This window comes from Gambusia affinis, linkage group LG10 (assembly GCF_019740435.1).
Source record: "Gambusia affinis linkage group LG10, SWU_Gaff_1.0, whole genome shotgun sequence".
Lineage (NCBI taxonomy): Eukaryota > Metazoa > Chordata > Actinopteri > Cyprinodontiformes > Poeciliidae > Gambusia > Gambusia affinis.
Genome location: NC_057877.1, coordinates 20,204,721 through 20,214,866, shown reverse-complemented (window position 1 = coordinate 20,214,866; position 10,146 = coordinate 20,204,721). Strand labels below are relative to the sequence as shown.

General features: G+C 37.5%; 2 protein-coding genes across 8 annotated transcripts; one reads left to right on the top strand and one right to left on the bottom strand.

Annotated features, from left to right (window-relative positions):
- Positions 1–5: 5 nt before the first annotated feature.
- si:ch211-191a24.4 (uncharacterized protein LOC100150331 homolog) lies at positions 6–6,198 on the bottom strand. 3 transcript variants are annotated; one of them, XM_044128188.1, is made up of 4 exons: positions 5,819–5,909; positions 3,775–3,868; positions 2,115–2,233; positions 6–1,434 (listed from the first exon to the last, which is right to left on the bottom strand). In XM_044128188.1, the coding sequence occupies exons 2-4, from the start codon at positions 3,864–3,866 to the stop codon at positions 776–778; spliced, it is 870 nt and encodes a 289-aa protein (XP_043984123.1). In that variant the 5' UTR covers positions 3,867–3,868; positions 5,819–5,909; the 3' UTR covers positions 6–775. The 3 variants fall into 3 exon arrangements, with proteins under 3 accessions (XP_043984123.1, XP_043984124.1, XP_043984122.1); XM_044128189.1 differs by lacking the exon at positions 5,819–5,909 and adding an exon at positions 5,917–6,198 and having other exon boundaries at positions 36–1,434; positions 3,775–3,897; XM_044128187.1 differs by having other exon boundaries at positions 36–1,434; positions 3,775–3,897; positions 5,819–5,954.
- lg10h8orf82 (linkage group 10 C8orf82 homolog) lies at positions 5,629–9,649 on the top strand. 5 transcript variants are annotated; one of them, XM_044128190.1, is made up of 5 exons: positions 5,629–5,681; positions 5,878–5,949; positions 7,660–7,756; positions 7,840–7,888; positions 8,988–9,649. In XM_044128190.1, the coding sequence occupies exons 1-5, from the start codon at positions 5,644–5,646 to the stop codon at positions 9,443–9,445; spliced, it is 714 nt and encodes a 237-aa protein (XP_043984125.1). In that variant the 5' UTR covers positions 5,629–5,643; the 3' UTR covers positions 9,446–9,649. The 5 variants fall into 5 exon arrangements, with proteins under 5 accessions (XP_043984125.1, XP_043984128.1, XP_043984127.1 ...); XM_044128193.1 differs by lacking the exon at positions 5,629–5,681 and having other exon boundaries at positions 5,853–5,949; positions 7,569–7,756; XM_044128192.1 differs by lacking the exon at positions 5,629–5,681 and having other exon boundaries at positions 5,880–5,957; positions 7,569–7,756.
- Positions 9,650–10,146: the final 497 nt, after the last annotated feature.

Sequence of the window (10,146 nt, the reverse complement as noted above, 5' to 3'; positions counted from 1 at the left end):
GAGTCTTTAAATCAAATCAATTTTAATTTCACCTGATAGTTTTAGTTTACAGAGAAACACAAAAGAATAAATCTGTAATGTAAAAACAAATTATATAACTGCCACCACATTGAAAACAAGTTCAGTGATTCTTGAAGTCATTATTTGGTTACAGTGATTTAAAAAAATGTCAAAAACCACAACTGTAAGAATTTCAAGCACTGAGAAACAAACATGTGCACCATAAAAATAAGAAACATGATTTACAATTACTAGAGATATTTACAGAATATAAAAACTTATCTACACTATTTCCTGAGTTTGATAAAGAATCTGAAAGTTAAAAGCGGCAACGGGTGAAAAACAAGCAGTTAAAGTAAACATGCTTCACGATTGATTCCTGCTTGTTCTTTGTATTTATTGTAAATCGCATGGCTCTGAGAGTTTACATTATATTACTTTACTGTGATTAGTAAAAAAAAAACAGCACGTCATTCTGCAGCTGATTCTATGAAGTTAAATAAGCTGAAAACTCTGATGGTGTTAATAATCTTAAAATTAGACACTTATCCTGAACGATTGGATTCCTTAATCAGAAAAAAGGAGTCGGCTGCAACTATGATCAGTGTTGGAATGTCAGCAATGTGACTCATCGGTTTCTACTGGATGATGAACTAGGTCATCTTACTGTGAACACATCCATGTCAGGAGTCATTTTTGGTGATCAGTTTCAGATCTCGTTATAAATTGGTCCTCTCTGGATCGCTCCGATCTGAACCCAGCTGGCTGAACAACCTCACACTGACGTTGTGTCTGCCCTCAACGGGGCCCTGTGGTGGTTCCCCAGGCCCTCCTGTTTCTCTGCATGCCGCCTCTTCTTCTCCTGTTGGTAGCGCTTCACTCCCCTGATTGTCTGGACCGTGAGCACGGTCCCGGCGGTGTACAGGATGGCGGTGATCAGCCCGAACAGCGCCACGGCTGCGTCACCCCCACTCACGTCGCAGTTCATCCAGGTGTAGCCGTTGCGTGAGTATAGAGCCTGTCGCAGCTTGCACACCTCCGTGGAGTTGATCTTGATGACAAAGTGCAGGTAGAGGCCCACGGCGACCACGTAGCCCACGGCACCCACTGCCTGGAACACCAACGCCCCCACCAGCAGCTTCTGATTCATGTGGTGGGCGAGCTTGTTCCCGGCGACCACGAACAGCAGTGAGACGACCCCGAAGGTCAGGCTGAAGGGAATGCCGCCATAGATACTGGGCGCCCTCATCTGACTGTACTGCATGTCCAGGTCTCGCACCTGCTGCAGCTCGGTGCCCTGTAAGTTGAAGTTGCTGTTGATGCTGATGCCGCCCATGCCACCCATCGACGACAAGCCTGACGTCACCATCTGGGCTGCGACTACGCAGATCAGGACGAGGGCATTAGTCAGGACGGAGCAGATCAGCACGATGCCTGGCCAGGACAAGAAAGATGAAGGTAAACTGGTTCCATCATTAAAGCAAAAACAATTAAGTATAAAGAAACTTGGAGATCCACTTCTGGATGGCTAAATTAAAGTGGCCTTGTTAAAGTCTGGGCTTAAAGTTGAATTAAAAAACTATGATATGACCTCAAACAGGCTGGAAATCTGCCAATGTGGCTGAATTAGAACAGTTATGCAAAGAAATATGGGTCAAAATTTTCTAATATGCTTGTTGCTGCTAAGGTTGGTACTATCACTTCTTGGGTTTAAGAGTATCCAAGTTAGTCTGAATACTTGTTCTAACTTCACAAAGTTGTAACTTGAAAAACAACTTGTGTTTATTATTGTATTTTGTTAATACAGTTAGTTTCATAAAAAGGAAAAAAAACAAAAAAACTCTCAGCATTGTAAATCGGTTGGGGAACGTCCCCCCCTTCCCCCTCCCCCCTCCAATACTCAAGAGTAGTTTGGCTTCTTCCCAGAATCAGCAACAACCTTTGTCTGCTGAAACTCTGAGAACAGAGCACAGCTGCAAACCGGTCAGACCGGTCCTCACAGGAGAAAATAATGAAGCTTCATGAATCCCAAGTCCACACTCTAACACTGCAGCTGCCTTCAGAGCAGCTTTTGGTTTATTTGATCCACATATTTCTTCTGAGAGTCTGCATACCTCTCCGTGAACAGATGTTGGTACAACTGGATGCCTGGTGCTCCATCCGGGGATCTTTCCTCAAATACCTGGTAGGGGGCTCGGATTCTCGGGGGCTGTAATGGGAGGCAGCAAAGGAGCTGGAACACATATACATTACTAATTACTTTCCCATACAGTTTGTCTAGGTGAATACAAGTATTTTTTCTTGTTTTAATCCATTGAGAACAACATATAATTTAGGATCAAGACAATAATACCAATGCACTTTGTTTAAAGAGGGACAATGCAGATAAAACATAAATGTCCAACATTTACTGCTCTATACCAGATTAATAGCACACGACAATATGTCGTTAGGTTAGAAGATCATAGCAAATTAACCATGACACTATTCTTTTAGACAGCTCCTCTTTACTGAAGAAAAACCTGTCCTTAGGGAAATAATAGTCTTCTGTTTAGACTATTGCAGCAAAATTAAATAATTTTTGTCAAAAATAATTTTTGTTAGATGGCCTTATATATTCATAAGGCCATCTAACAAAAATTATTTTATATCTAAAGTAAAATTAAAACAAAACATATTTGCACATTTGAGTTGCTATAAGGGATGTTTGTAGCTCCTTCAGGACCCCCAAGAGAAACTACTTCACCCCATACAGCAAAGACACTGTTTAATTAAAAGCTCATTTAACCAGTCTTGCTGCTGGTGAGACTGTAGGATTTATTTCACTTGGATGTTTAAAATGAGATAAACCAGCATTATCTATACAATTTGTTGCTTATTAAGCTTTACATTCTGTAGACTATAGCATTTAAGAAATAGCCATTTTTAAATGGCTACTTAAGAAAGCCATTAAATAAAGGTAATAGATGAAAAAACTTGTAAGGTTATTTTAATATCATGCAGCTCTAAAGGACCTGTGTAATATTGGGCAAGCAAAGCACAAATAGTCAAACACATCAGTATTTATTTTTTATCATGTTGAAATTAAGGACATGATTACTTCAACATACAGTTGAAACCAGATATTTAAACGCTAAATAAAAAGACACATTTTTTATTACTGTCTGACGCTAAATCAGACCAAACGTTTCTTGGTTTAACTTAGTTAGAATTCCAAAAATTCTGCCTTATTTGTTAAATACCAGAAAATCTTACAAAGAGGATTAGGGCCACCAAAAAAAAAAATAATAATAAAAATAATTCTGAGTTTCTGACTTTATTCTCGGAATTCTGACTTTAATCTCAGAATTCTAGAATTCTGAGATTAAAGGCGTTTGGTGAATTCTAGAATTCACCAAACGTTGAATTCTAGAATTCTGAGATTAAAGTCAGAATTCCGAGAATAAAGTCAGAAAGTCAGAATTCTGACTTTAAATTCAGAATTCTTTTTTTTTTTTTTCGATGGCCCTAATCCTCTTCCGTAAAATCTGGCAAGAAAGAACATTTTTTAGAAAATCTTTGGTAGCTTTTCCTAAATTTAATAGTACCTACATTTGGTCAGTATCAGGGATAATTGTCATTTTAAGATTTGACCCAAAAACCTAAACGTAAAATTTAGTCCAAACAGTTACAAATATATTTACTTCATAAGATGCCACAAAAGGCAAAAGTTGTTAAAAAAAAAACCAAGCCCAGAGAGAGGGACAACCGCAGTTGCTCTTAGCAGTGCCTCACCTGTCCGGAGTGGACTGCCTGTTATCCCGGGGCCGCCTCTGCTCTCCGTTCCTCTCCCGGTGTCCCCGGTTGGAACGGGGCGGTTGACTCATACCTGTCGAGTGTAAATTACACAGAAAAGACCTTTAAATTACAAGAAAATTATTCTGCATACTTGTAAAAGTAACATGTTTATATTAAATGCGCTTTAGAAAATTGTCTTCGTTTTTTAATCATTTAAATTCAAAGGTTACCATTGAAGGAAGTAACTCAAGGTTGACGTAAACCACGCTAAAGCTCGCATATGATTCGTAGCTCTTGCTTGGGACTACAAAAAATATATTTCCAATATTTTAAAGAGTCTTCACGACTTTTGAACAAATTTACTTCAAAATGCAAAATACTTAGAATGATCTGACGTTGATATAGTTATTCGACACTGTTTATAGATCCTGTAACAAATATGTGAATATTTTTACTTTAGTTATTAAACTGTAAAATCAATGCTGTTTCAGGCATTAGGGCAACTCTGGGTCTTCATGAAAAACGTTGGAACTTAATGTGGTGAAGCCATGTTTTTAAAAGAGAGATGTTTTAATGAAATTGTTTAATAAAGCATTGTGGACTATTCCGTGTTCTGGTGCGTCTTGTTTAAAATATCAACCCCTTGGCTGGTCACATTAAGACTATTCACATCTGGACTAAATTATTGAAGACTAATTTAATCTTTAAAATGTACTTTGTGTTTTGTAAAACCTTAATTATGCTAGTAAAAATCCAAACTACAAAAAACGGAAATGCACCACATAGTTCTGCTTTGTGAAAACATCCATCCATCTTCTTTGCCCGTTTATTCGAGCCCGGTCTCATCAGGGCTGGTGGCCATCTCTAGCCATCCAAAACTCACTCACTCATGATAATTTAGGAAGACAAATTAAACTCAGGGCTATTTATTTTTGGTAAATTTAGTTTTTGGGTTGCCATATATTTTTGATGTACTTATGTTTAATTATAATAACAGTGACACCAATAATTTATTAGAATTATTAGTTTGTTTGCTTTTGTAAGTCAACCAAGCAGAATTGTGGGACAATTTCTACAAGTATGGGGTCAGCACCATCTGGGGTTGGTCTTAGGCGGGGGGGGTTTAACAAGAGTGGGTGAAGCTACGGGAAACCCTCGAAAGTTGATTTTTGTTTTCTCAAACAGGATAAATAAACTATAAAATGTAACTTTCAAGTTTTGGACAATTAATTTATTTTGCGTGCATACAGAATATAATCGCAATCAGTTTGGCCAAAAGCCTTTTATTTATTTGTAATTTCTAAAAAGAGAAATAGTAACACTTAATTTGGACATTAAAACCATTTTAGATGGTAACCATGTCCAAAACTGTGGCAATGAAACTGGTCACATCTGAGTGGAAATATCCTATTCTGAATTAATAGCAAAAACAAAACACAGTATGTGATTTGTTAAACTTTTATGCTATCACTATAAATCCAAAATAACTACTCCAATGCTCTGATGGATATTAAAACCACTTTAGACAAGGTCCTGATAGAAGAATACATATAGGCTATATTTTTTAAAAAGTGATTTATTTAAATTATTACTTTATTAAAATAAAAACAATATCAATGTTTTGCAAGCATTATCTGAGATACAATTAATTTAAAAATGTGACTAATCAAACCTACACTGAATATTTCTGTACTTATGTAAGAACAATAAGAGAACACTTTTTGATTTGTCGAGCCTTTAGACTAATACTTAGTAAAAACAGGGTTTAACCTGAAAGTACAGGAGCAGCACCGAATCGGAAGCCAACTTCAGTGTCACATTTAAAAGTTAACAAGGTAGATAGTGTAACTATTTAATAGACGACCGATGACCAGTGACTACATACAACACCCGAAACTAATCTTGTAATCGTCAACTAAATACACTTTTGATTTCTAAAATCCAGTAGCGTTTTACGTTTGTTTACGATATTTTTTGGCGTTAGCTTCAAAAGCTTAGCGAACAGTTCGGACCAACTTTGATTTATTGAATTTTAACTTACTGTGAAGTTGACAGATGCCGTTTTTAATCCAACTCTACTATTATTTCTGACACCTACAGTGTTGTCAGAGTTTCACGCAGAGACAGCTCCGCCCTAACCTGGAAGAGGAGGAGGAAGAGGAAAGTCTGCAGGTGATCAGGTCAGGTTGGTTTCAGGTGGAGCTTCAGCACGGACTGAGAGCCTTCTGGATGAAATTCTAAAAATTTTATGAATCAGCCGCTTTGTTTGGTGCTGTCAGTCCTTATTGTGAAGCCAAAAGAAGCCTCTGTTTTCCCCTGATTCAAGGAGGAGTTGACCTTTTAACAACAGCAGCAGCACTGTCTCAGAGTCTCAGCTATCTTGTTGTTTATGTGATTGAAATCTCCCTAAAGAGCCCTTCTCTGCTTTTTCACACCACCTCGAGGTTTTCTTTAAGATACTATGCACTGGTGTATTTATTTGTTTGTTTGTTTGTTTATTTATTTTTCATTTGTCAGTGTAGACTGAAAATGAAAACACATTAGGTATGGATTTCAACTGCTGAATTTCACAAAATGTGAAGTTTAAAAAGCACATGAAACACCTAATTATGTTCTAAATTTTGGTTGGTGACATTACAAAAGGCATAAGGATGGGGCTGTAAAGTTTGCTTTAGTGCTATGGTGGATGAGTGACTTTTGACATATTTCTCCTTAAATTCTGAACTTGACTTTTGCAAGGGGTTTTATCTTGCCTGTCTGGACCAGACTTTGGGCATGATGACACCCAAGGCATATGCAGAATATATGCAGAAGGTGACTGTGAAGCTGTTCGCAATCAATTTCAAAGCTAGCATAAATCTGCTTATATATCCGTTTATGTTTCTCCATCTGATTAATTCCTATGTGTATTTGCTACTCAAAATGACTGCTATATCCTACTTTTTCCCCCCCATTTATGTAAAAGTATTTAAGCAAAATTTGATTGCCTTTGTGTTCAGTCTTTTAATATCAAGTGGTCATCCTTAAGCTGTCCTCAGAATGTTGGTGCATTCATGTAACCAAAATTACTTGGAGTGTTAAAACAAAAGTTCCTTTAAGCGGGACTAGGGAACTAACGCTAACTCCTGAAAAATATGTCCCCAACATAATCTCCTCTACACCAAAGTTTACATTAAAAAGAAATGCTTACATCCAAAGTTTTATGGGTAATACAAGAGTAAAGAAAATATGATAATAAAGGCTAAATGTAGAATATCTTTTTAAAACTTAAATAGCTCTGGTGTATATATTTAGGTCCTGTACAGCTACGGTTCACAAATCATCCAGCAAGAAAAAGAACCTTAAAAATACCTGGGGGGAAAAAAACTCTTCAAAATAAACTAAACACTGAAGTTAATGGTCTGTCTAAACATTTTAATAGTTTGATTTAAATCATTTTGGTGTTTGATTCATTTTATGAAAACTAAAAACAAACATTTGACATATTGTGTATTTAATACCATTTCATGTTTATATTACTTATGACCTATTATTATCCGCAGATTTTGACTGTAGTACACACTCCTTCCAGTAGAGGGCAGCTTGTATTACTGAAATCTATAAAGCATTTTCTCCAGCAAGGGGCAGCGACACAAATATGAGCACTTCCGGTCGGCCGGTACACGATCTCTTCTATAAACAATATAACAACCATGAGGACACAAGTTTAGCGTTATAACCTTCCCTGAAGACAAAAACAAACCAGTCATCATTTGAATGCTGTATCTTCTATTTTCCGCTTCTTAACACAGGACATTTGCCTGTCAAACCGGTCATGACATTCCTTCGGTTAGCGGCTCGAAGCTGCAGAACTCTGACCGATCTTCGTTTTCCGCCTGGCAGCTTCATTACCTGCAGAAGCACCGCTTCATACATCCAGGGCCAGAGTCCCGAACCCCGCATCAGGGAGTATTTCTACTACATCGACCATCAAGGACAGGTAGCATCTAACTTAGCCAAAAACAAAACGTTTCAAACAAACTGTATTCCAGTTGTTTACTGTGTTTTCTGTGACGTTTGCAGCTTTTTCTCGATGACACTAAAGTGAAGAACTTTGTCACCTGCTTTAAAGGTTTGAGCTTCTTATTTAAGTACCACTAAAGCAGTGGGATGGACTGAACTGTGGAAATATTTGGAGTGTTTACCAGTATCACTCAGGGCTCCATTAATATGACTGCATGTTTTATTTTGTCTGCTGAGTAAGTGATGTTTAAATATGTTGTGTTTTTTTGTTTGTTTGTTTGTTTTGTCTGGGGATCTTTTAAAAGTAAATATATTAATGCAGTGATGTTTTAGTAGTTTTCTCAGAATAAGGTGTGTGTGGTTAAATATATCCCTAATGACACTGAAACCAAGGTGAACGTCATCAATATTATATGTTCATTAATGTGAAACATAATTAGACATTATGTTCAGACTCAAAACTGTGTACAGTTTGCAGCCAGTGACGGTTATTCTGAATAAATGGAACAGTTTATTTGTCTCTTAATGTTTTGCAAAATGGTACCCAGGGACCCTAGTCTACTCGAATTTACCTTTGTTTATTTATTTATATAAAATCCTTTACAGAAAACCTTTATCTCAGAGAGGAAATATTTGGTGCACCAGATTACAGCATGTTTACCAGCTAATTTTCTTTGCAGTCCCAGTGGCAGATAACAGAACAGATATAATGTCAGAGTTAATAGCAATCAGACAAGAAACAACTGGGAAATCAAAATTTTGTATAGTGAATTAATAAAATCTAAATTAATACTTGCTCTGTAGTAACAGGTTTGCTGAATCAATTTTGAATGATTTATCTTGAAGATTATATGGTCAACCTAGAGGTTGACCATATAAACCCAGTCATCTGTCCAGATGTCACGTGAATAAAATGCTTAAGTAGAAGATGTGCGGTATTATTTGAAAACCTTGCTTAATTCTGCAGATGGAATATAATTTTTGAAATTCATTATATGTTAGGCATGTATATTACATAATATGTATATGTATGTTATGTTAGTTCCTGTATATGTATATGTATAAGTTTTTGAAGATAATCTTTTAGTGCAATTTTATTTTATTTATTTATTATTTTAAGCACAGTTTAACACTGAGCTCTCTGCTACTTTAAATACATTTTTTGTTCATATTTTTAGCATCTGATGCATCTTGTCTCATTTTTCCAGATAAACAGTTCTTGGTTTTCTTCTTCAGTCGCCTGCGGATAAATCAGAGCGGGCGTTACGAGGAGGATTTTCCTTTCCTGTCTCTGTGTGGTAGAGAGAGGAACTTCCTGCGCTGCGACGACAAGCCAGTGGTTTTCACGCACCTGCTGCCGAACCCAGCAGGAGACCAGGAGCTGCTCTCGTATTGTGGCGGCGCAGAGAAGCTCTCTGTTCCTTTCCAACCAGAGGCGCTGTACATGCATCCAGTCAGCGGTCGGGTTTATCATCCGGGACTAGAGCGCTCGGGCGGGGTCGGACTGGTCAGGTCATCCCTGGCCATGGAGCTCAGTCCCAGCTTTGTTTATCCACCAGAGAGTGGCCAGTCGGGACAGCCCACACACTTTCTGTGGAAAGAACAGAAGCACAGACTGACCAATGAGCTGGCAGGATGCTTCCCAGCAGTACAGGAGGGCAGTTGACAGCAGGGGAGGCTGGGATAATTTTCAAAATAGTTCATAAAATCTAAAGTGTCAGTTTTCATCCCTGGCAAGCTAAAAACTGCTGCTCTATTTATTCATGAGAGAACAGTACAGTCTGATGAGATTGCATCTCATGTTGCGTCGTTCTGCTTTGAATTTAATTTTAATAAATAACAATCTCCAAGTGGAAATTTGAAAAATGAAGGTTGTATTTTCTCTTTTATCTTGCTTATTTTATGTACCGGTACTCACATTGTTGTAGTATAACAAAATTACTGCTTAATGTTGCAAAGGTTGCCAAACAAGGGTGACTTGCACTGAAGTGTAGACTAGAGTATAACAAAAGAAGATTCAAGTACTATATTAATTACTGTTAAATGTAATAACATATGAATAAAATAACTCTGGTATCGCTAAAGATGTCACGAGTATGCGCCACTGCTTCTCTGTAGAGAGTGTGAAACATGCTACAGATCAACACATGGACTGAGATGGACATGTTAACCTTATTCATGTCTATGAAGTTAGTTCCCTAACTTTAGTAACGTTATGGGTTGTTTGGACTCTGCTAATTTTCATGATAATATAGCAGCCATTCAACTGGGCTTTGTAAGGTTGGTGAAGAATGTGTTTATTAAAGGACAACACTGGAATTCCCAGTACCAGTGTGGTTGTGAGCTTTTGGTCATCCTGATGAGCCT

Coding starts and splice junctions, on each gene's coding strand:
- si:ch211-191a24.4 (XM_044128189.1), bottom strand. CDS start 3,866: ATGAGTCAACCGCCCCGTTCCAACCGGGGACACCGGGAGAGGAACGGA. Junction 2,234..3,774: donor AGGCAGTCCACTCCGGACAG/GTGAGGCACTGC, acceptor TATGTGTTCCAG/CTCCTTTGCTGCCTCCCATT. Junction 1,435..2,114: donor CAACATCTGTTCACGGAGAG/GTATGCAGACTC, acceptor TGTCCTGGCCAG/GCATCGTGCTGATCTGCTCC.
- lg10h8orf82 (XM_044128190.1), top strand. CDS start 5,644: ATGACCAGTGACTACATACAACACCCGAAACTAATCTT. Junction 5,682..5,877: donor CAACACCCGAAACTAATCTT/GTAATCGTCAAC, acceptor TGACACCTACAG/TGTTGTCAGAGTTTCACGCA. Junction 7,757..7,839: donor ACATCGACCATCAAGGACAG/GTAGCATCTAAC, acceptor TGACGTTTGCAG/CTTTTTCTCGATGACACTAA.